The sequence below is a fragment of the Monodon monoceros genome, unplaced genomic scaffold (assembly GCF_005190385.1).
Source record: "Monodon monoceros isolate NGI ecotype Baffin Bay Population unplaced genomic scaffold, NGI_Narwhal_1 Super_Scaffold_10, whole genome shotgun sequence".
Classification (NCBI taxonomy): Eukaryota; Metazoa; Chordata; class Mammalia; order Artiodactyla; family Monodontidae; genus Monodon; species Monodon monoceros.
This window is the reverse complement of record NW_021703766.1, coordinates 19,035,248-19,060,100: the sequence shown is the minus strand read 5'-3', so window position 1 is coordinate 19,060,100 and position 24,853 is coordinate 19,035,248. Positions and strand designations below refer to the sequence as shown.

The 24,853-nt window shown below is 53.0% G+C and overlaps 1 protein-coding gene and 1 long non-coding RNA gene across 10 annotated transcripts; one reads left to right on the top strand and one right to left on the bottom strand.

Moving 5' to 3' along the window:
- The first annotated feature begins 19 nt into the window (after positions 1-19).
- On the top strand, positions 20-20,141 carry SLC9A5 (solute carrier family 9 member A5). Of its 9 annotated transcripts, none has more exons than XM_029205459.1 (17): positions 20-183; positions 4,358-4,640; positions 5,808-5,971; positions 6,122-6,200; positions 6,518-6,695; positions 7,274-7,494; positions 7,733-7,935; positions 8,163-8,252; positions 8,350-8,420; positions 9,169-9,298; positions 9,781-9,869; positions 10,031-10,157; positions 10,338-10,406; positions 14,188-14,358; positions 14,904-14,973; positions 15,643-15,777; positions 18,675-20,141. In XM_029205459.1, exons 2-17 carry the CDS (start codon positions 4,517-4,519, stop codon positions 19,145-19,147), a joined length of 2,394 nt encoding a protein of 797 aa, XP_029061292.1. In that variant the 5' UTR covers positions 20-183; positions 4,358-4,516; the 3' UTR covers positions 19,148-20,141. The 9 variants fall into 9 exon arrangements, with proteins under 9 accessions (XP_029061292.1, XP_029061285.1, XP_029061266.1 ...); XM_029205452.1 differs by lacking the exon at positions 20-183 and adding an exon at positions 885-970; XM_029205433.1 differs by lacking the exon at positions 20-183 and adding an exon at positions 1,176-1,512 and having other exon boundaries at positions 4,338-4,640.
- LOC114885541 lies at positions 9,416-24,790 on the bottom strand. Its single transcript, XR_003791131.1, has 3 exons — positions 24,590-24,790; positions 20,330-20,409; positions 9,416-9,589 (listed from the first exon to the last, which is right to left on the bottom strand). It is a non-coding gene; the product is annotated as an uncharacterized LOC114885541 (long non-coding RNA).
- Between the last annotated feature and the right edge of the window lie 63 nt (positions 24,791-24,853).

The following is a 24,853-nucleotide window of genomic DNA, read 5'->3' as shown; positions in this document are numbered from 1 at the left end:
GAGCACGGGGAGGCTCTCTTTGGGCTTGGGGGCGGTGAGGCTGCGCTCTCTTTAGGGCAAGGTGGGGTGCAAGTTTCTTCGGATCGTGGCCCGTCAGGTCCCCCTCAGTTTAGGGGCGAGAAGGTCCTGATTCCTTCAGCTGAGGGATGAAGTGGATGGGCTTCCCTCATTTGGAGAAAGCAGGTAGATGGGTCCCTTTCAGTTTAGAGCAAGAAGTGAAAATAGATTACACTCGATTCGAAGGAAGAGGTGGGATCATTTACCTTTAGTTGGAGGAAAAAGAGGTAAGGGTGCCCCTAATTCTGGGAGAAGGATGGGATGACTCAGTTTGGCGGCGAGGTAGAACGTTACCCTCAATTTTAGGGAAGAACGGGGATGGGTTGCCCTTCAGCTTGAATGAAAAGTGGAAACGGTCCTTTTCAGTTTGGGGCAAGATAAGCCGAATGCCCCCTCAGGTTTGGGGAAGAGGTTGGGTGGATCCCTCTTAGTTTGAAGGGAATAGATAGACTGGGGTTTCCATAGTTTAGGGGAGAAGATACGTTTCCTTCATTGTCTCATGGAAAAGGTGAGAAGCGTTCACTGTAGTTTAAGGGAAAGGGAGGCCGGCTGTCCCTCGGTTTGGTAAATGAAGAGGAACTGCCTCCTATTCAGCCTGGAATGAGCTGGGCCCAATCTGGGCCTTGGGATTTCTGGGGACGATGGGGACAGTTGTCCCTCACGGCTTTCTAAAACGGGCCCAGTGCGCGTGCGCAGCTCTGGTCTGGGCGGGGACCCGAAGGGGGCCCCTCCAGTCTGCACCCGGCAGCGCCGGAGCCCGCGGCCTCGGTATCGGGGACCGGCTGCTGGCCGCTGACAGCACTCTCGGTGGCGGGGCCGCGCTCCTCCCGCCTGGACCCCGCCCCCCGGCAGACCCCGGTCACTCCAGCGGCTGGCCGTCGCCACCGTCGCCACTGGCTGGTGGAATGCAGAGGTGCCCCTGGAGGGCTGTGGCCGCTCACAGCTCTGAATCCGGGTCGGGGAAGGTTTTGGGAGAGTTTGGGGGAGCGCGCTTGAAGGAATAGGTTGCAGGACTTGGGGAAGGGCTGCACTGGGGAATTTCCAGAGTCGGGACTGGTTTAGAGCGGAGGGGCAGGCGTCCGCACTACGGACGCCCGGGGCAGGGTCTCGGAGTCCGGACCTGGCTTGGGGGTATCGGAGCCGGGATTGGGGGGAGCGGGCCCCACGTGCCTGTGACGCGGGGGCGGCCGGTAGGCGGCGGCGGCGGCGACGCGGGGCCGGCGGCCGTGCGGTGCCGGGAGGGCTGCTAGGCAGGCGGCAGGATGCTGCGCGCCGCACTGCCGCTGCTCTGGCTGCCCCTGGCGGGGGCGGGAGCAACCGAAGAGCCCACCCAGGAGCCGGGGTCGCCGGGTGAGCCTCCCCCAGGGTTGGCGCTCTTCCGCTGGCAGTGGCACGAGGTGGAGGCGCCCTACCTGGTAGCCCTCTGGATCCTGGTGGCCAGCCTGGCTAAAATCGGTGAGTGCGTGTGTGCGTGCGCCAGAGCCGGCGGCCGTCATTGGACCCGCCCCCAACCCCTAGTCCCCAGATCCGGGCCGGCTTCTTGCAGAGTGCCCCGACCTAGCTTCCGATTCCACAAATCCAGGCTCTCACATTGTTTCTGCGCCTCCTCTTGTTGATCTCCCTCCGCCCCTTCTCCTCGAGTGGGAGCCCTGAGGATTTGCCTTCTCAAAGGGCTGCCCCAGCTCTCTCCAGCCCCATCCCTAGATTCCTTTGCCCTTTCCTCTCTTCTCCTTGAAGTAAGCTCTTTGATCTGGGCTCTCCTCCACCAATCCCCAGCCTCCTAAAAGCTTCTGTCAGCAGTGAAGACGTGTGGGGACATTGAGGGGATGGTGTTCTCCTACAAACCCAGGCATCCTGGTTCTGAGGAAGCAGCCTTCCCTGGAGGCCACCGCCAAGTGTCCATTCTCTTGGGATACTAAACTGCCACTTTTCCTCTATCCCCCCTCTGCTCCCCTAAAGGTGCCCCCTTCTTGTGCCTAGCTGTGCCCCCCACCCCAATTCAGGTCTACCTTCTTCCCTCCTCAGGATATAAGAAACTTCCATTTATTGGGGCTTTATACTCTGCACTGCCTGCACTAGATGCTTTCATACATCCAGTCTCCTTCAGTCTGCACAATAAAGGTTGTGCTTCAGACTCCTTTCCTTGAATAGAGCTGCTTTTCCTTGCCTCTGCCCCTTCCTCCCCACTTCTGAGCAGCCAGTGGTCCCTCCTCCCACCACAGACCCTCCTCCCTCTCCCTGTTGTGCAGGCTCTGCTGTGGGGGTGACTAATTATAGCTGAGCCGTTGCTACTCACTCCCCATCTATGCAGGCACAGCCTGTACTCCAGTCTCACCAATACAGTCTTCATGTAGGAATCACAGTCTAGGATTTGCCCCCTTCTCCCCCCAGGGACACAGCTGGGGGTGGGGGCTGGGCAGGAACAGAAGAACTCTCCACTCTGCTGTGGCAGCCCATTAATAATGGAAAATGGGGCTTGAAATGCCCTCAGGGAGCCTAGTGCTGTCAGAGAACAGCTTTTGTGAAGGGTTTTTACTGGGATTAATACATGCTCTGGAGATAAGGATGGAATAAAGTCCCTGAAGGAGAGGAAAGGGGGACCAAAGGTAGGGATGAGTGTGGGAAGAGCTATGGCTGAGCTCACCTTAGGGCCTGGCAGCAATGAGAGCAAGGTGGGAGGAGCCTCAGATTTGGGAGCCAAGAATTGGGTTTGCTGAGAAGTCTGCCAGTTGGAGAGTTCCTGTCTTATTTAGGGTTTACAGCAATGACTGTAGTTTCCCCCATAAATCATAGTGCTTTTTCTAGCTTGGATGACATCTCCTATGGAGGTAGAAGAGAGCCTTTTTCTCATCAAACAAAACAAAAGAAAACAAAATCCTTGGGAATGGGGGCAGGGGAGATGGGTAGAATGTTCAGAGATACCTTCCCCCAGCTTCATTACCAGGAGATTTTTTTTCCCTTTTATTCACCAAATATTTATGTAGATCCCACCATGTGCCAGGCACTGCCCTAGGCTCTCTGGGTACAGCTTCCAAAGGGCACTGTCTTGGCATTGGGTCTCACACAGCCTAACACAGAGGCTTCCCTCACTACCTACCACTCTAGGGATTGTCTGGGGAGAAGTGCTCATCTAGTCTCAGGTCCCAAGGGAAAGCCAAAACAGTTTATATTAGGAGGCAAAGGTAGGAGTGGCAATAGGGCTAGAAAACCTCCTCTTCTTTCCTAGGGACAGATCTGTTATTATTTTCTCTCAGAGTCATATTGAATTAACATTTGCTGAGATCCTATTATGTGTCTGACATTCTGCTAGGAAAATTCACACTATATCATTTTATCCTCACCCTGTGTGATGGGTATCTTTTCCCATATTACAGGAGAAGAAATTGGAATTCAGGTAAATTAAATAATTTGCCTGAGATCACACAATTAGGAAGGAATGGAGCCAGAAGAAGAACTGGATCTCTGACTGCTAAACTTAATGCTTTTTAAACCACTGAGTCCTTAGTGAGCCTATATAATGAAAAGCACATTGGGCTAGGAGGTCTACAGTGCTCCTAGGAGGTATGTTATGCATTATGGTCTAGCTCGAGAGGCAGGGCACAATAATAGGTAACATTTATAGAGTGCTTACTGTAAACCACTGGGCTAAGTGCTTTTGAGTAGACTGCCTTACTTAAACCTCACAACAATCCTATGAGATCATTACTGTTTTTATCCCCATTTTACTGATGGGAAAACTGAAAATCAAAGAGGTGAAGTTATTTGCTCCAAGGTCACAGAACTAGTAAATGGAAGAGCTAGGCTTTAAACCCAGGCAGCCTGACTCCAGAGGTCCTGATTTTTACAGCTGTGTTATGCATAAAAATATACCTAGTATTTGCTGAGATTCAAATAATGGCAATGGATAAGGGAGATCAGAGAAAGGTGAGGTCCTTCAAGGGTGAGAGTAGAGAGGAGGGGGCATTTCCAGAGGTGGAAAAAGTAAGCAAAGGTCTAGGTTACCATGACAGAAGCACCAAGAAACAGACAACTTTGGCTGCAGTGGGGGATTTGAAGCCCTGGAGGCTGGAGATTCTAGCAGTCCTGAATGTTTCTTCTTCCTTGGTCCCAGTGTCAGGGGTCTCGACCTTGAATAAACTTCTAAGACTGGGAGGTTATAGGCCACTGTGTGTGTGTGTGTGTGTGTGTGTGTGTGTGTGTGTGTGTGTGTGTGAGTGTGTGTGTGTGCGTGCGCGCGCATCCCATAAGCTGATACCTCTTGCCCTCTTCTTGCATTGTAGTGTTTCACTTGTCTCGGAAGGTGACGTCTCTGGTCCCTGAGAGCTGCCTGCTGATTTTGCTGGGACTGGTGCTGGGGGGCATTGTCTTGGCTGTGGCCAAGAAAGCTGAATACCAGCTGGAGCCAGGCACCTTCTTCCTCTTCCTGTTGCCTCCTATCGTGCTGGACTCGGGCTATTTCATGCCTAGCCGGCTATTCTTTGACAACCTGGGCGCCATCCTCACCTACGCTGTGGTGGGCACACTCTGGAATGCCTTCACAACAGGTGCTGCCCTCTGGGGCCTGCAGCAGGCTGGACTTGTGGGTGAGTGACCTTAAGATCTGGACTGGTAGCGGGAGGCTATGCCAGCCTCATCACCCAACTCCCTTCTCCTCCAGCTCTGAAGATCCTGTGTTGATGACAGCCATGCCCTGAGAGCTCCATCTTAGGTCCCTCCCAACTGGAGTGTGAGGCAATGCTCCAGATGAGCCTTCAGCCTTCATTTAGGTCCCTGCCAGATGAGTCTGGGCTTCTGCAGATGACAGCTGAGTAGGGGCCTGGCTCCCAGCTGTGTGTGGGCTGCCAAGGCTGGGACTCTGGCTGCCTCCTGCCCTGATACCATACTGCCACTTGCCAGCCTGGCTCCCCTGAGGCACAGCTCACCTTTCCTGTGAGGGCTCTGCCCAGGTCACATCAGGGTGGTTTTCTGTTTTTATTATTATTTTTAATAAATACATATTATACATCCACAGAATGCAAGACACTACACTGGGTGTTCTCTCTTTACTCATCCCACTGGCTCTTCATAGCAACCTTGCTGGGGTTATAATTTGTCCCACTTTAATGGATGAGGAAATAGAGGCCCTTAAACTCATTTGGTATCAGGTCCAAAGTGAGCAGGAGAGGTCTGTTTTCCTGAGGCTCTTTGCCTTCAGGCTGCCCTGTCCTGCTCCCTTCTTCCTCATTCCCTGGCCCCCAAATCCATTCAAGCCTGAATGTTGATAATTCAGACGTGTCGAATTCCTTAGGCTGAGAACCACCGGTGTGGGAGAAAGCACTCCCTTTCTTTCTTCTCCCGAATAAAGCCAGTCAGCAGCCAACTTCCACCTGCTGGTGGTTAGTATTACTGTTGCTGCAGTTCTTACTGTCAGTGCCACCTTAGCTTTCCAGGTTACATAGAGCTCTCGTAGCCATCTCCTGGGTTGATTTTTGCAGCAGTACTGTTAGGCAGGCACATGAGGAGGCATGGCCTATGAGAAGTCATGTGACAATGACAGTGCCAACATCACAGAGTTGGTAAGTGGCAAAGGCAGGCCTTAGGCTCAAGACCTAAGGTCTCCTGACCTGCAGGCCGACGCTCTCTTCACCGTCCCAGGTCCTCTCTGGGGATACTTGTTTTAATAGTGGGGCTGGAGTCTGGGCTTGTCACAGGGACTGCTGTAGGCAATTCAGTACCTCACCATTTGCTGTCCCTCATCTGTCCCTCGAAAGCCCCTAGAGTGCAGGCTGGCTTGCTGGACTTCCTGCTGTTCGGGAGCCTCATCTCAGCAGTGGACCCCGTGGCCGTGCTGGCTGTCTTTGAGGAGGTGCATGTCAACGAGACCCTCTTTATCATCGTCTTCGGCGAGTCCCTGCTCAACGATGCAGTTACTGTGGTGAGAGTGCTCGGCTCGCTGCCGTTCCTTGACCCCAGGCTGCCATGCTCTGACCAGGCCCCACTCCTCCCCGGGCCCTGCCTCGCCGTCTCCACACAGTCCAGGCTGCCACCTTCCCCCGCCGCTCCTGATGCTCCTCTTCTCGCTTAGGTGCTGTACAAGGTCTGCAACTCTTTTGTGGAGATGGGCTCTGCCAACGTGCAGGCCACTGACTACCTGAAGGGAGTCGGTCAGTATTTCCTCCCTCTTGGCGGGCACTGGAGGTCTGCCTCCCCTGGGTTGCTGAGCCCCTGCCCCGCACCGCGTCAGGACAGAGGACGCTGCTCGGGTTGCCTCATTCCCTTCCCTCATGTATGGAGAAATAGGGCCCTGAGAACCTGAGAAGGAGGGCCTTTCCTGGAATCCTAGCTCTGGGACCCTGACCCCTGGGGAGCACAGTGGGCATGCACAGTGGGCATCATCCTCCACTCCCTGCCAGGCAGCAGTCTTGTCAGCCCTGGTGGGGTCCGGGCCAGGGGTCATGCTGACAACCCACTCCTCCCCCAGCCTCCTTGTTTGTGGTCAGTCTGGGCGGGGCAGCCGTGGGCTTAGTCTTTGCCTTCCTCCTGGCCCTGACCACACGCTTCACCAAGCGGGTCCGCATCATCGAGCCTCTGCTGGTCTTCCTCCTCGCCTACGCAGCCTACCTTACTGCTGAAATGGCCTCGCTCTCCGCCATTCTTGCGTGAGTCCTGGGGGCCTTGCAGGCAGGCAGCTGGGAGGGGGCACTGGAGATGGTCGCCCTCACATGGACAGAAGCAGGACCCGGAGGAGTCCATAGGTCTCCCTGAGCCCTTGCGGGAGTGGGAGCTTCAGACTCCCCTGGGGAGATACTAAGCCTCAGGTAACATTCCAGGACCTGCCTCTAGGGCTGTCCTGGGCACCCCAGATCCCAAAATTCCTCTGCTTAAAGTGCTCTCTGGGGCGTAGGCTGAGCTGGAAGTGGACTTTGAGGCCTGGTGCTACTGGCTCTGGTGGCCACAGAACTCTAAAAGGTGCCTCAGACAGTGCGCTAGTCAGAGCATGTTTCTCCCACCTTCCCCCTCCAGAAGGCACCGAGAGGGAAGCCTGGAGATTCGGAGCCTTTTATCCCAGGACCACCACTACCTACCCTTGGATGGTCTCCATGCCTCCCTGGGCTTTGGCTCTGAGAATCTGACATCCTGTGATGGGCAACACCCTCTCCTGTGCATGCTCAAACCCCAAGGGCTGTGCTTCCTGTGGCCCCTCCTCACTCGCCCTAACTCTCCATTCCTCTCCCAGGGTGACTATGTGTGGCCTGGGCTGTAAGAAGTACGTGGAGGCCAACATCTCCCATAAGTCCCGCACAGCTGTCAAGTACACGATGAAGACTCTAGCCAGCTGCGCTGAGACCATCATCTTCATGCTGCTTGGCATCTCGGCCGTGGACTCTTCCAAGTGGGCCTGGGACTCTGGGCTGGTGCTGGGCACCCTCTTCTTCATCCTGTTCTTCCGAGCCCTCGGTATTGCCGGCACCCTCTGCTTTCCCACCCTCCTTCCTGCCCACCCTCCCAGCTCATCTCCCAGTCTGAGTCCACATCCTTGACAACAATTTCTAAGCCTCCCCTTATTGCTCACCCCTCCCAGCCCCTGTCAGACCTTAGCCCACATACTTGGTGCCATCCATGCCCAGCGCCCTCCACTCCTGCTGTAGGCGTGCCCTCCAACACCCTGCTCCCACTGGCCTCCCTCCTGCTGTAGGCGTAGTCCTGCAGACGTGGGTGTTGAATCAGTTCCGGCTGGTCCCTCTGGACAAGATTGACCAGGTGGTGATGTCCTATGGGGGCCTGCGGGGGGCTGTGGCCTTCGCTCTCGTCATCCTCCTGGACAGGACCAAGATCCCTGCCAAGGACTACTTTGTAGCCACCACTATTGTGGTGGTCTTCTTCACAGTCATCGTGCAGGTGGGAGCGCCCACGAGGCTGGATGGGGAGAGGGTCTGGCAGGCCCTGGGGGAGGCTTAGAGCCTATGGGAGAGGGGCTCCTCTTCCTCTTGTGGGAGGCAGGGGGGCCTGACTTCCCAGACCTTGAGTGCAGTGAGGTGGGGATACAGAAGCTGAAGCCTAACTATGAGGAGGGAAAGGCAGCAGGGAGCTGGACAGGGCAGGGCTCACTGGCTGCCTGTCCGTAGGGCCTGACCATCAAGCCACTGGTCAAGTGGCTGAAGGTGAAGAGGAGTGAGCATCACAAACCTACCCTGAACCAGGAGCTGCATGAGCACGTGGGTACCAGAACCCCATCCCTCCGCCTGTCCCTCTCTCCCTTCTCCTATTTTGAGCAGAGTCCTGATCCGGTCCCCCTACCCACCCCCCTTCTAGACTTTTGACCACATTCTGGCTGCAGTGGAGGACGTTGTGGGGCACCATGGCTATCACTACTGGAGGGACAGGTGAGGGAGCTGCTCCGAGGCTCCTTCAGCAGCGGCAGCCTCACCAGCCAGGGCAGCATGGGGGATGTGCACACTTCTGAGGAGGGACACAGTCAGGCTCAGGCTGGGCAACTTCTTCCTGAAGCCCTTCGGGCAGTACTGGCAGTACTGGTGTCCCAGTACTCTCAGGATAAGACAAGGCTCCCCAGTGAGGCCTGCGCAGCTCTGCCCTGCATGGTCTGGCACCTCCAGACACCAGCCGCATTGTGCTCAGCTGTGTCTTTGACTATCTGTCTGCCAATGAAATGAACCCTGTTTTAGAAACTCAGAACCCACCATGCTCCCCCGGCCCTGGCCACTGGGACCTGTGCACATGTTGTTCTTTCTACTAGAACATTCCTTTGCCTCCCTCTCACCTACTTAACCTCTATTCATCCTTCAGATCTTACCACAGGCATCAAGTCCTTAGGGAGGTTTCCCTGGCCTCCCTGACTAGGACAAATCCCTATCATACTCTATAATTATCCTTTATAGTTCTTACCATGGTTGTAATTTTACAGTTATATGTAATAACTTCATTAATGTCAGGCTTTCCTACAACACTGTCAGTTCCATAAGGGCAGGGACCAGCTTCAAGATTCTCCCTGACTGATGCCCACACCAAGAGACATAGGCCCAGCGCTGGCGGTGCCCCTGCCCTGTCTGAGGAAGGGCCAGCCGCCCAGGCCTTGGGGATGGCACTCAGGGCCGGGCCTGGCATCCTCTGTAGGTGGGAGCAGTTTGATAAGAAGTACCTGAGTCAGCTGTTGATGCGGCGGTCAGCCTACCGCATCCGGGACCAGATTTGGGATGTGTACTACAGACTCAACATCCGGGATGCCATCAGCTTCGTGGACCAGGTGGGCCGGCAGACAATGGTGGGTGGGCAGGTGGCCAGCAGGGCAAGGCAGGAAGCGGTGACAAGCAGGCAGGCCCTGAGCAGGGAGCTGGGAATTCCCAGCAGACTCCATAGTCTTGTGAAGTGGCAGCTGCAGGAACGAGCCCGGCCTGATGCTGAAATGTAGAGTCTAGCAGGCAGTACAGGAAGGTGGGAAACAGCTGGACTCTGGAGTCAGGAGATGTGGTTCAGTTATCATCTCACGCTTGTGACCTTGGGTAAGTCACTTATCCTCTCGGAGCCTCAGTTTCAACTGTAAGAAAGCACGAGTAAAAGTACCTCTGTCAGAGTTTTGTAGATTCAGTATAAAAAGTGCCTAGCACAGTCCCTGGAACTTCAAAAGAGCAAAGTGTGTTAACCATTGTTATTCTTTTTATTACCCTCTGATTGTCTGGGCCACCTTTCATCTGATTGCCATTTTGACCTCTGACTTGGCCCCTGCAGGGAGGCCACGTCTTGTCCTCCACCGGGCTCACTCTGCCCTCTATGCCCAGCCGCAATTCTGTGGCAGAGACCTCTGTCACCAACCTGCTGTAAGTCCTTGAGCCCCCTTCCCCTTCCTCAAACTCCTCTCTATTGCGCCCTCTCTCTGAATCCCTTCTGGGGAAGATTTGTGAGCACCTTTGCTTCTGCCCTTCCCCTGGCCTGTGCCTCCTGGCCCGTCCCTAGCACACGTGTCTCCTCCCTCCTGCAGGAGGGAGAGTGGCAGTGGAGCATGTCTGGATCTGCAGGTGATTGACACAGTACGCAGCGGCCGGGACCGTGAGGATGCTGTGATGCACCACCTGCTCTGTGGAGGCCTTTACAAACCTCGCTACAGGGTGAGAACAGGCAGGGCAGAATTCTGAGGGGGAGCATTGTCTGGGGAGGCCACAATGGAAGGCTCAAGAGGCAGCTGGCACCAGCTTGTGGAGAGCTATGGATGCCCAGTTGAAGAGTGTGGGCTTCATCTTGTTGGTTATAACCTTTAGTTTTTTTTTTGTTTTTTTTTTTTGAGAAAGGTTGGCCTGTTACAAGAGCTGTTTAAGAATGTCTTCTCTGGTAGCAGAGGGCAGATCAAACTGGAGGGGGTGAGTTGAGAGGCTGGGAGAGCCAGCTGGGAAGCTGGAGTGAACCACTGTGGATTAGACCCGGGTGGTCGGAAGGGAGAGGAGCACAAAGAACTGTGTGATCAGCCAGGAAGGGGAGAGCAGGAGATACAGAGGGCTTGATGGGGTCACAGAACAGGAGTGCTGAGGAAGCCGCCTGCAGGACCACCTTAACCTGGGGGAGGCAGACATCTGCTTTAGGTAATGTGAGTTTAGTCCAATGCAGGTCATGAAGCTTTGGGGTTGGAAAGGCCCAACCCATACAGGAAGGAATCTGTTGCAACCCCACAAGGGGGCAGCAAGCCATTACCTTGAACCTTTTTGAAATGAGAAGCCAGCTGTTACCATTCTTGGCAGCTTTAACAGTCAAGGCTGTTTCTACCGCTGAGACAGATTGGTTTCCTTTAATTTTCTCCCACTGGTCCTGATTTGACTCTCTGCAGCTCTGCAGAGTAGTCTGCAAAGGTTTCAAAACAGCTTCCTTCCACACAGGCCTCCTTGCCCTCAGGCCAGCAGCTCCTGTCCTTGGTGTGCCTTCTTTAGTCATTAGAAATGAGGGCTCTTGGAGTTCTCTGGTAGCCTAGTGGTTAGGACTCTGGGCTTTCACTGCCGTGGCCTGGGTTTGGCACAGGGGCTCTTTCACCTTTCTAGTTCTGGAACTTGCCATTCTCTTCCCACAGCCCAGAATCCCTCCAGCTTTGGCTCACCACCCTGAGGCCCCATATTGTCCTTACAGTCAGGCAACCCACCATGTCTTCCTCAGTTAATGACTATTAAACCCTGTTGCATCCAACCTGTGGGGTTTTTTGTTTGTTTGTTTTTTGGTTTTGTTTACTTTTTTCTTATGGAAAATTTCTGTCGTTCAGAAAACTAGAGAGAATAACTCATTTAACCACCACTCACCTCCAATAATTTTCAATGCATGATCAATTCTGTTACATTCTGTCCCCCCCTACGCCCCAGCTACACTTTATTATCTTACAGCAAACTCCAGACATCATATCATCTCTAACTATTTCCATATGTATCTCTAGGTGGCAAGAATTCTTTAAAAAAAAAAAGCCATAGTGCCCTTATCACTTACAACAAATAACAGTGATTCCTTCTCACCTCAAATATCCAGCCAGTGGCCAATAAATACCTTTTTCCAGCTGGTTTGTTCAAGTCAGGATCCAAATAAAGTCCACAGTTTGCATTTAGTAAACATGTCTCTATTTTTTTAAAAAATCTGTGATAGTTTTGTCTTCCTTTTTTTCTCATTATTTACTTACTGAAGAAACTGGATCCATTATCTCAGAGAATGTTCCATTTTACAGATTCTGCTGATTGCATTCCAGTGGTGGTGTTTAACATGTTCCTCTACATACTGTATTTCTTGGTAGTTAAATCTGGAGGCCCGGTTGTATTCAGGAACATTCGATAGGTGTGCTGTGTATTTCTTATTGTATTACATCAGGAAGTACATAATGACTGTCTGTGGATGTGTGTGTGTAAGATTGGTCAATGGTTCAGTCCAACCAGTTCTTGTGAAGTCAATTAAAAAAAAAACTGGATTAAGATTGTGCTTATCCCTGTTAAATGTCATCTTATTTGATTTAGCCCATCATTCCATTGTTTGGATCCCATGTCTGCCACCAAATATCTCCTCAGATTCACATCATAGGAAAATTTGCTAAGCCTGTTAACTTTGTATTCATCAAAATCAACATACAGATGTTGAACAGGATAGAGCTGAGGACAGAGCCCTGTGGCATGCTACTAAAGACTTTCCTCCAGACTGACCTTGATCAAGAATTTTTTGGGTATGGTTACTCAACCAGTTCTAAATCCACTTAGTTATGCCAGAACACAATCCATAATTCCTCATGTTCTTCACAGAAATATCATCAGAGAGAGACAGAAGTATCTAGTATGCAGTTAGAAACATAAGATTATAGTTTAGGAGAGAGATACGGGCTGGAGATAAAGATTTGGAAGCAATCTATATCAGAGGTTTCCTGGCCTGGCTACATCAGAATCTCCCAGGGAGCTTGCTAGAATACATATTCCTGGCTTCTCCTGGAGAGTCTGATCCTGTAGTGTGCAATAGGATGAGGAATCTGCTCTTAATAAGTCCCCTGAGGGGATTCACATGTAGCTGGTCTGATGGCTGATGTTTGGGAAACACAGATGTATCCCTGGGCTAGCTGGCGCTGAGAGAGGACACTTTCACTGGGGAGGGCATTTAGAGGGGAGAGAGGGGGGCCAAGGACAACACTGAGGAATGCACATGTAAGAAAAGGAAGGGGAGCCAGCGGAGGAGAGAGAAGGAGCCCTTGGAGGGGCAGTAGCAGATGGTGTCTCGGAGGCCTGGGGCATAAGGAGGGCTGGACGTTGCACAGATGTTGCCTAACCAGAGGCCATGGCACTGCTGACCAGGGAGAAAGCAGCACATTGAAGTTGTAATCAGGCAAACCCCCCTGGAGCTGTATTTTTTTTTTAGTTTGCATTTCTTTTTTTATTCTTTTTTTTTAACATCTTTATTGGAGTATAATCGCTTTATAATGGTGTGTTAGTTTCCGCTTTATAACAAAGTGAATCAGCTATACATGTACATGGAGCTGTTTCTCTGATAGTCAAGGAATGGGTACTAGGGGAAGTGTCAGAATGTAAGTGTAAAAGTCTGGCAGCAAAAGCGAGGCAATGGTATCAATGGAAAGGCCTTTTTCAAGGAGGTAAGGGCAGGAGCATGCTTAAAAGCAGAGGGAGGGGGGCCAGTGTCGAGGGAAGGATTGAAGATGCAGGAGAGTGGAGGACCGGGACGGAGGAGGGAGCAGAGCAGGGAACTGCTGGAGGCAGGGAGTGAGCTAAGCAAAGCGGAGGCCTGGGTTGGGGAGTGAGGAGCCCTGTGAAGGAGCTGGGCCCCCGCATGCCCAGAAGAGAGGGGCACCTCTGTGTGAGCGTGTAGAAGAGGGTAGCTGGGAGGAGACTTAAAGGGGGCTCTTAGAGGCAAAGGAAAGGGACCAGACTGGGGATGTGAGGCAAGACAAATGATTGCGAACATGCGGGCAGTACTTTGGGGGGTTACCACTAGGTAATGAAAAGGCCTCTCAGCAGTCAAGGGCAGAGGTGAAGACAGTCTAAGTGAGTGTGTAGTGGGCTTGGTCTTTATGAGAAGGAGTTGGAAAGAGGAGATGGGGGTGGTCCTGAATTGGACACCAATTCAGGTATTGTGGGACTGAGGGGGTCGAAGGTATCAAGACAGGTAGTCATGGAAGTTCAAAGTGCAGCCTGCGGAGTCACGGTGGTGGCTGTAGAACTGGCTAGCTGGAGAGTTCCAGCTGGACAGAGAGTCCTGTGTAGTTAAAAGGAGGCAAATGGGCCTGGCATGTGGACCAGGCTCAGATAAACAGAGGTACAAAGAAGGAAATGCCCCCCTTGGCCTCACAGTAGCCCTGAGGGACAAGACACAGGGTCCCCTGCCTCTTGTCTCTTCAGGTCAGAGAGAACTGGGAGAGGGCAGTAGGGAATACGGAAAGCCAAATTTGAGGGAACAGGTTCTGGGATAAAGGAAAGTTTTCCCCCCGTGAACTGAGCATATAGAGAGTATAGAGTCTGGCTGGGTCCCTACTGTATTTTTTGTTTTGTTTTGTTTTTTCAATCCATGGCTAGTTCTGGCGACAGTAGGCCGGCAGGAGCTATGGTGAACATGGGGCTGTGGACTGGGGTCCCTGTGGGAGGCCAGGACACCCAGCCTCACGGCAGGGCGGGCTGTCATTGTCAGTACAAAGCCAGCTGCAGCCGCCACTTCATCTCTGAGGATGCGCAGGAGCGCCAGGACAAGGAGGTCTTCCAGCAGAACATGAAGCGGCGGCTGGAGTCCTTTAAGCCCACCAAGCACAACATCTGCTTCACCAAGAGCAAGCCACGACCCCGCAAGGCCGGCCGCAAGAAGGCATGTGCTTTCTCTGGGACTCCTGTCTGCAGCTGCAGGCTGACGGCACGCAGTTTTGAGCTCCCAAGTATTGGAATCCAGCCTAGGGGGCCCCCCCTAGATGGATAATTCTCAGGGACTTGGGGGCTGCAGCAGCTTGGGTTCCCTTTTGCATCTTCCTGGAGCCCCAGAAGGGGAAGGCAAGGGCTTCAGAAGGAGATCAGCCTCTTGTCCATGTGGTCACATGCTGGGAGGCAGCAGGACCACCTACCAGAGGTGAAATGGGCAGGAGAAAGGCAGATTCCTCGTTGGGGGGACTCCATGAGCTCCTTATTCAGCCCAAGCTGACGTACTGAGTGTCCTTGCTGGGGCATGTCAGACTCCACACTTGCGGGGGTGGGGGTGGGGGTGGGTCAAGGGATGGTAGAACCATTGGGATTGACAGATTCCCTTCCCTGCTGCATCAGGAAGACCTGTCCTGTTGACCCCACCAGACGACAGGGTTGGAGTCTGGAGCCAGGCCAGAGGCTTAGGGTTTTTTGTTTTTTTTGTTTTTTGGTCCTTAGAAGGATGGCATGGCTAACACGGAGGCTACAAATGGGAAACCTCCTCGAGACCTGGGCTTCCAGGACACAGGCAAGCAGGGAGTGGGGTGGAGTTGAGGATGGGATAGGGAGGGAAAGGGCAGGGGCCCATCAGCCAGAAGCCTGAAGGACCTCCTCTGTACAGCATTCAATACCATAAACTGGGGCTCTTCCCCTCAGGGACTAGATGGGCATACTTGATTTCAAAGCTGAACATATCTAAGCAGTTATTAGACATCTGTGACATCAGATAGCTAACTACAGGTTACAGGCCTTGAGGACTTGGAGAAGGTGTCATAAAAGGGGGAGCTTGGTCTGGGCCTTGAAGGATGGGTGAACCCTGGTGTCCCCGTCTATAAAACCAGGAGTTTGGATGAGCTGCACACTGATGGGCCTTCCAGCCCTCCAGATGTTTATGCTTCCAGTTGACGATGGGATCTGGGGCTGAGAGATGATGGGGGAGCTGGAAAGTGTGACTTTCCTGATGGCTTCCTCTGAGGACTTGGCTTTCCCTGTTGCCTCCTTCAGCTCTGCAGCCCCACCTCCCTTCCTCTCAAACACCCAACTCCATAGGCCAGTGCTGTAACAGCCACAGGACAAAGCAGGTGTCCCTGCCAACTGCGGGCTCTACCTGGGTGGACAGGGGGTCCGGCTTGGGGTTGTGCAGTACCAAGAGGCAGCTGCTGGTGGCCAACCCCACTTGGCTCTTGTCCCTCTCCAGCTGCTGTGATATTAACCGTAGAGTCTGAGGAGGAGGAGGACAGCGACAGTTCGGAGACAGAGAAGGAGGACGATGAAGGGATCATCTTTGTGGCTCGGGCTACCAGTGAGGTTCTCCAAGAGGGCAAAGTTTCAGGTAATGGCTTCCTCCCGCCTACCTCCCTCTGGAACTGTGCAGCTGGTTTCCTCCCCCTTCCCTGATGGCCTCTACTCCAGACAATACCTCTTCCTATTCACTCATCTATTCACCAACCAGCATTTACTAAGCATCTCCTTTATGTCAGACACCTGACATACATGATCTGATTCAATCCTCACAACAACCAAGATGGGGAAACTGAGCTCAAAGGAATTTGGGACTTGTCCAGAGCCAGCAGAACCAGAATTTGAACCTGACCCACCCGATTCAAAGCCCAAAGCCTTTTTACTGCCGTGCCGCCTCCCTTTACTCTCTGGCGAGAAACACGAGGTGACAAGCAAACCTAACACCATGCTCAGCACACCAGCCCTCAGGTACAGACCCGGTGAGGGTGGCAGCCTGACCTGAGAGAGGAGCCTGAGTTGGCTCAAGCACCCTAGGTGTCTTTTAAGAAACATATTATAGAAAATTTCAAAATATACAATAGACAGAATAGTAAAATAAACTTCCCATCTATCCACCAGCCAGCTTCAATAATTATCTACTCCTAACCAATCTTATTTCATCCATACCCTTCACTATGCCCCTCTCTTCACTGGATTCTTTTGAAGCAAATCTCAAATATCATTATCACTTTATCAAAAAATACTTCAGCATGTATCTCTAAAAGATAAGGATTCTTCTTAAAAATATAACCACAATACCATTATCATATCCAAAATCTTTGTTATCAGATATCCAGTCAGTGTTCAAGTTTCCCTGATTGTCTTAATGTTTTTTTACAGTAGGTTTGTTCAAATAAAAATCCAGACAAGACCCACCCATGAAATCCGGTTGATAAGTCTCTTCTAATCTACAGCAGTGATTCTGAAGAGGGTAGTGGTGGAGGGATTTTGCCCTCTAGGGGATTGTCTGGAGACATCTTGGGCTGTCACAGCTGGAGGGCTACCTCTGCAGTGAGTGGGTAGAGGCCAGGGATGCTGGTAAACATCCTACCATGCACAGGACAGCCCCCCTACAACAAAGTATCTCTTCCAACCTGTCAATAATGTCAAGTTTGAAAAACCCTGATTTATAGGTTCCCCCCACCAATACCTTTTTTTCTTCCACTGGATTTATTGAAATAACCTGATTCTTTGTCCCCCAGTCTTTCCTTATCTGGATTTTGCTGATTGCATCCCCAAAGCATCATTTAATATGTTTCACTGACCCTTATATTTCCTCTAAACCAATAATTAAATCCAGATCAGATCTGGTAAGCATACTTCATAGGTGGTGATGCTGTACCTCCTATTGCATTCATCACACCGGGAAGCATCTGGGTGTCTCTCTTTTTGTGAGGTTAACGTTGATAACAGGCTTTAGCTGTTGTTGGCTTGATCCATCCATTATCAAGTTCCCTGTCAACTTTTCATCAGACGGTCTTGGCAGCCATTGGTGATCACTGCCAGATCCAACATTTCATTAGGGGTTGCACAGTGGTGATATTCTATGTCTCTTTTTTCATCTGCATTGATTAACAGTAATTCTTCTATAAAAAAACCTTCCCTTCATCAATTAGTTACTTTGAGGTACAGTTCACATAGGGAAGAATGGATAAATGCTTGAATTTTTCATTTTATTTATCAGTTTTCATACCAACAGTTAGTTCCCCAGCATCCTCTAAAGGTGAACACTGAAGTTTTTTTTTTTAATTAATTAATTAATTTTTGGCTGTGTTGGGTCTTCGTTGCTGTGCACGGGCTTTCTCTAGTTGCGGTGAGTGGGGGCTACTCTTCGTTGCAGCGCGCGGGCTTCTCATTGCCGTGGCTTCTCTTGTTGCGGAGCACGGGCTCTAGGCGCATAGGCTTCAGTAGTTGTGGCACGTGGGCTCAGCAGTTGTGGCTCGCGGGCTCTAGAGCTCAGGCTCAGTAGTTGTGGCGCACGGGCTTAGTTGCTCCGCGGCATGTGGGATCTTCCCGGGCCAGGGCTCGAACCCATGTCCCCTGCATTGGCAGGCGGATCCTTAACCACTGCGCCACCATGGAAGCCCAACACTGAAGTTTTTTGTTTAGTTTTTGTTGTTGTTAAAATTCAATCCAGCATCCCAGGTCTTTCAAGAGAGGTAGTTTTACTTTCAATCACAGAACTAATACATTTCATAACATACTCAGTCAAGATTTTTGGAGGGCTCAGGACTTTATCAATGAGCAGACACATACTGAGCACCTATTATACACAAGGCGTTGAGCTTGACTTTGGAGAACAAGGGGTGGTAGGTGGCCAGAGGGCTGCTCTTTCCCAGGTTTCCTCTTTCAGAACCTCAGACTTCCTGTAATGCAGCGGCCAGGCCTTCCATGCTGGCTGCCAGCAGTTCTGGGATTCTCAGGTCCCCTGTGCTCTGGCATCCCCCTCGCTGGCACAGCTTTAGCCTGTTGTTAGGTTCACATGAGCTCACACTCCTGGACTCTGTCGCACCAAAGGGCTGTGGTGGGAACTCAGGCAAGGAGCCCAGTGGCCAAGCCTCAAGATCTTCCTCACTCTGCTGCTGTCTCACCCTGGGATGGGGCTTGGCAGGATGTGGTTGAAGACTAGCACTGCAAGTTGGGTGAGGGCTGATCGTAGATGGGTTTTTTCTTGCCTTGATCCCGCTTTCTCTTGCTTTAGTTATTTTCATTTGTTCAATAGGTATTTGTTGAGCAACTGCTATGTGCCCAGCCCTGTGCTAGGTGCTGAGCATACTATGGGGAGCAAAACCAGCTGTGGCGCTTCCACTTGGCAAGGCATGCATCAAATAACTGCACACATGGATGTTATGTGGCAACTGTGGAATGAACTGATTTATTGAAAGTGTGCTTATACTTGAGAAAGATTCCACTGGATTGGTAATGAGTGCATGTGTACTCTGTCCCCAGGGAGCCTTGAGGTGTGTCCAAGCCCACGCATCATACCTCCTTCCCCAACCTGTGCAGAGAAGGAGCTGCCCTGGAAGAGTGGGCAGGGGGACCTGGCAGTCTACGTGTCCTCAGAGACCACCAAGATTGTGCCCGTGGACATGCAGACAGGCTGGAACCAAAGCATCTCGTCCCTGGAGAGCCTGGCATCCCCACCCTGTACCCAGGCCCCACCTATGACCCGCCTGCCTCCCCGCTCACTGGTCACTGAAGAGCCCCAGGCCCCTCTCAACCTGCCTTCTGATCTACGCCCTAGCTTTGCTTTTCCCACAAGCCTGGCCAAGGCTGGCCGCTCTCACAGCGAGAGCAGCGCTGACATCCCCCAGCAGCAGGAGCTGCAGCCCCTCATGGGACACGAGGACCACACTCATCTCAGCCCAGGCACCGCCAACTCCCACTGGTGCATCCAGTTCAACAGAGGTGGCCGGCTGTAGCCCAGGGACTCGAGGAGGAGCAGGGGGCCGAGCCCCTGTGGAAACCTTCCCTGCACAACGGGCAGAGAAGCCCACTCAACCTGACATGGGGCTAGAGGGGCCTGGACTGAAGTAGCAACTGGGCTCCCTTGGGGCAGGTCAGAAGGGTCTCCTGGGCTGGTCCTCACAGGGACCTTTTTCACCACCCTCCTTGCTTCTAACTCCTGCCACTTTCCCTTTCAGTAAGGCCCTTACCCTGGCTCAAGACCCAGTCCAGAGCTTCTAGGGGCAAGGCCCAGAGATGCGGGTAGTTGATGCCCCTTCCCCAGAGGGTCCTCATGGGGTGACTCTACGCAGATGTTCTTGCCCCCAAAGCAAGGGCATCATTCCTCAGCTGACACTGGCCTTTCCTGCCCTCCATCTCCTCCCTAGCGCCAGTGCAAGGACAGTACCCTGACAGAAGGCTCCGCGAGGGGCTGGTCCTCAGAGGGTATGGGGTGGGAGGTGCAGCATGCTTTGCTGCTCTGTTGGGTCAGCTACCCATAATCAATTTGCTTAGGGCAGTGGGAATCTGTCTCCACTCCTTGCTTTATCTCCTTCCCTTTGCTGCCAGTCACTGGGGCAATAGTTCCTCCTTTTCCAGGACTATGGCCACAGGGCTGGGCCAGGCTTCACAACAGGGCTGCTTCTTAGCCAGGGTTACTCTGAGGGATCTGCTGCTCTGTGTCCAAGTTTGGACCTTTCAGATCCTTGGGTCTGGGTTTTATGAGGAGGGGAGACGATGGTCTCTGGGCTCCCACCCACATTGTCACCTTGTTATTCCCCAAACAGGAAAGGAGCCAGGTATCCCAGGGCCACTGCTCCACTGCTCTGGGGCTGGGATACCTGGCTGCAGTGGTAAGGGGCTGACTGGGTGGCAGGTGACTTTCCTGGGGTTAGCGCCTGCCCTGTATTTTGTACTTTGAACCTAAGATACATTAAACATCTCTTGGATGGATGTGTGTCCTGTGTCCATGTGTCTGGGGGTTCTGGGGTGTGGGCAGGAGGCAAGAGGGCAGGTGGTGAGGGAGATGGAAACTGCCAACTCCCTGCCCCAGGGCTTCCTGGATAGAGAATGGGGAGGGGGGTCCTGGGGTCCTGGGAAGGACTGTTAGGCCCTATGGCCCTCCCTCCCTCCTCTCCCATTCCTTCCCAATACGTCACCTTACAGGATGCCTGCAGTCCGGGGGATTGCTGTATGGGCACAGGGTCACAGAACTGGGAGTCCACAAGATGGGAACAACCTGTAGGAAAAGAGACCCCAGAGGTCAGGTGCCAAGGTGCCCAAAGATGCAGCCACCACACACTGGGACCGGATAAGCCTTCCTTAAACACCCGGAGGGAGGTGTAGGACAAATGAACAGAAGTGTTCTGCACCTGGCGGGTGGGAGGACAATCTCAAGGGAGCTGGTTACCTTGAGTGTTTCCGACACAAATTGGATACTGTGGGGTCCAGAAACATTAGGGACAGAAATCCCAGACCCAGATTCAATTTCCACTGTGCTGGAGAATTAAAAAAAAAAAAAAAAAAAAAAGTATCTATCTTTATTGACACCTAACACACACCCCATCAAATTCACCCATTTAAAATGTACAGTTCAGTGGTCTTTAACATATTCACAGAATTGTGCAACCCTCACCACAGCCTTAGTTTAGAATGTTTTCATCGTCCCCAAAAGAAACTACCATCAGCCGTCACTCCTCACCCTCTGCCTAGCCCTAGGTAGTCACCATCCTGTGCGTAATCTTTACAGATCTGAAGGACCCAACACACTGCAAAGGTTACAGATTTAGTCAACATTTTTTCTGTGTCATGCCTGGGGAAGGTGTGAAGAGAAGGAAGAGTGACTTTTAGGCTTTGCCCTCACACTGCTTATAGTCGGCAGTGTTAAGGCCCAGCGGTTAGTCCCAGCTCTCACTCACTGGCTATGTTATCTTAGGTATGTCACATATTCTCTCTGAGCCCCAGTGTCTTCATCTCTAAAATGAGGTAACAATCATACTTACTTCATAAGGTTGCTGTCTGGATTAGATGATGAAATGTAAAAACCTAGTAGACAGCCTGGCCCATGGTAAGGGATTATGTTTGTCATCATTGGTGTTACATTACAAGCCAAGGAACATATGAGGCCTTGAGGAAATCTGGGAGGGCTTTGGGAGAAGCATGAGTGTGTGTGTGTGTGGAGGGGCTCTGACAACATGGGCAAAATTGCATGGGTGCATTCTAGGTGGGAAGAGCAGCATGAATAAAAGATATCTGGAGCACACATGGTGAAAAGCAAGGAGCAGTGGGTGATGTGCTGGGGAGAGACCAGCCAGGGACACAAAGGCTTGGGTGGGGTAACCCCACTGAGTTTTGGAGGTGGCAGAAAGCCAGCCTGGAGAATTATGATCTGGGGAGTGCGGGCAGTGATGCGCATTAGGGAGCTCGAATGTAGCTGGTGCCAGGTGGAGGATGTGTGAAACCCCACGTGGAGGAAGGGTTGGTAGGAGGAAAGGCTAGAAATGGAAGACCTGTTGGGAGGCTCCTCCAGCAGCCCAGGGATGTGAAGGTGCTTGTGCTGAAGAGGGCAGGCAGCCATTCTCAGACCTCAGTATCACTGGGAGCTTGTCAAACACAGATTCCTGGGCCTACCCCAAAGGTTCTGACTCAGCAGGTCTATGGGAGCCCAGCCATTTGTAATCTTAACCAGGTCTCCAAAGGAAGGTGGTCCAGACACCACATCCTTCAAAAATTACGAGATTAGAAAGGTTTAGAAATAAAATCCCCATCATCAGACAACTGACGGTGTAGGGGACGGGGGTGCAGAGGGGCTCCTGGGCCTGGAGCTGGGTAAAAGAAAGGGGGGACTTCCAGGCAAATAGGGTTGGTCAGAGATGAGCAGACTGAGGGTAAGAAAGCAGGTGAGCACAGCCGGGAGGAGGCAGGCACCTGGGATGCAGGAGAACAAGCAAGTCACCACCTGACTAGGCAGGATGGCAGAAGTGGCCTCCAGTGCCTTGAAGGAGGAAGGATTTTGACCTGGGGAGATGGACATGGGCCTACCAGGTACAGGAGACAGTTTGAGACAAGACTTGTGATCAGATGAGTTTTCCAGGCCTGTGTAAGAGCTGGTCAGGAAGGCTGTGATGCCTCTAGAAGGTCTTGAAGACCACACTAAGGAGTCTGGAGTTATTCAGGCCAGAGGTGAGAGAGATCTGGAGGGTTTAGGGTATCTGTCAACTTAACTGTCTGGGGCAGTACTAAAAAGGGTATGCAAGGTTTGGGATGGAATGAGGGCAATGACTGTGGATCTCTTATCACTAGGCTCCTTGAGGCACAGAGCTCCCACTTCATTTTTGGTTGAGTCATGTTGGTAAGAAATGCAAAGCTGAGGGAAGGCTGGGGAAGGGGCAGGGGAGGGAGGCCTATCCCCATTTTATGATCTCAGTGGAAAAGGCTGCTGTGAGTAGATTTTGCTGCCAGGAGAGCCACAGAGATGGGCCCCATGAGTCACTGTTCAGTCCTGCAAGCTCAGCCCACAGAGCCTGCTGTGGTCATTGGCACAGGCTGGCTCCAGGCCCAGCCCCCAGTGCTCCCCACTAGGCTCAGTTTGTCCCCATTTCTATCTGTATCTTTGCCATCCTGGGGCTGTGCATCCTGCAGCTCTTTGCCTCTTCTGCATCCCTTTCAGACCGAGCCTCTGAATCTGTCTCCATTTGTGACTCTGGTTTACACCTGGCTCATAAATGGGGAACCTCAGGAGGACAGGGGTAGCGCGACCAGTCTCGGGCACCCCTCAACATTTATTCCAGGCCCTGTGCTAGGTGCTAGAAGTATAGAAGTGGAAGTGGATAAAACACAGTCTCTGTCTTCGCAAAGCTTACAGCATACATTCTATGTAGAGTGAATAAACCAAGGCCTGGCCCTGCTGCTGAATCAGTCTGTCTGCCTGCGCTCAGGGGTGCTGGGGTCAGTTATGGCCTGTGGCTTGAGGTCTCTCTTAGCACTGGAGGGGTACATGTGCCTGCCAGCAGGTCCAACCAGCTCTTAGGGCTCACAGGGGGCCTGGCTGGTGGGTGGGGGTGGGCAGACAGTGGGCAGCAGAAGGGGAGGGAGGGAGCTGGAGGCAGTGACTCAGTGGGGCGGCTCTAGGACAGCTGGGGAGGGAGCCAAGGTTGGTCCTGATGCTCGCTGAAGCTAGAGGAGGGTGGGATGAGAGGGCCTGCTGGGGGTTGGGGATGGAGCAGGACAACTCCGAGGCTCCGCACTCACAGCCAGATCCCCTCATGAAGAAGGCTCCTGGGCAGCTGCTCTGAGAACCTGGACTTGGTGCTGACGTGGCAGCTGCGATGGTGGGGAGGGGAGGATTGCTATTGTTCCCTCTGTGCCTGCTTCTGATGCCCAGGTTCCCTCCTCTGGCAGCCTCCCTGGGCTCATGAAGGAGCTGACTACCTTAGAGCCAGGGAAGCCACTGCACCCACTGCCCTCTCCCCACAAGGAACCAAAGGCCTGAGCATGTTATGGTACAGCAGGCCCACATGCACCAAAGGGACTTCACACCTCAGAGCTGGGAGAGATCTCACAGGTCAACTGTCCAAGTGACTTTCACCAGTTCAGGGTCCCCCAACTGAGGATGAAATGAGGGGCAGGACACGAACACCGCCCAAGAGCTGGCAGCAAGGGGACCTTCGACATACAGGATCTTTCCTAGTTCTCGGGGCAATCCCAGGAGGAAAGAATGACTTTCTTTTCTTTTTTCTTCCTTTTTTTTTTTTACAGGTGAGTAAGATGAGGCTCAAAGACAACTGAGTTACTGGAGCTCACCCATCAGGTAAGTGGAAGAGCAGAGCTGGCCCTCTGGTTCCAGAATCCTGACCTCAGTCTCAGCCTCCTCGGTGGGATTTTGTGGGAGGGGTGTGGGGCTGGGGAGGGAGTGTATATGAAAGAAGTGCAGGAACGCAAGCGCAAGCGAGTGGTGGGGCTGGGCCTGGCGGATTGGTGGATTCCTGGCAGGTCTGGGTCAGCTCCCACCACAGAGCCCCCTCCCTGCCTCCTCCTTCTCTCTAACCCAAACAGCAGCCCATCATGGCATAATACAACCTGGCTCTTGGTGCCTGGGACTGAGGACTGGAAGGAAGATGGGGTCTGCAATGGAAGGGCCCCTCCCTCCCACCCTCCATGAAGATACCCCTACTGGCTGCCAGCAGCACCAAGCAGCTGGCCTGGGTTTAGGGTGTCTTCCTAGAGGCCTCCTGGGCCCCTGGGACCACACTTTTCTTCTCCCAGCTGACAGGAACGAGTGCTCCTTGTCTTGCTGAGGGAGGCTGTGGTAGGGCTCCCCGCATCCTGCGTGCATTCAAGAGCAGAAGCGCCCCCCTCCCCTACGCCGCCACCCTGCAAGCCCCTTCCCTCAGCCCCAGGCGGACCCCTTGCTCACTCACCCTCGCGCACCTACGCCGCCTTCCCCAGCGGGGGAGCGCTTCCGGCGCGCTGAGCAGGCGCGGTGGGAAGGCCGTTGGTCGCTGCCCCAACCGGCGAACTGAGAAGCCAAGTCAGAGTCAGCGGGGGCTTGGGCGGCGGCGCGGGGGAGGGCGGTGAAGCTGAGGCGTCCGGGCCCGCGGGGGACGAGGGGGTGGATGGGCCGGGGGCGCTGCGAGAGCCCGCGTTTTCGCGCTTTCCGGCCGGCTCAGGCGGCTGCCGTCGGG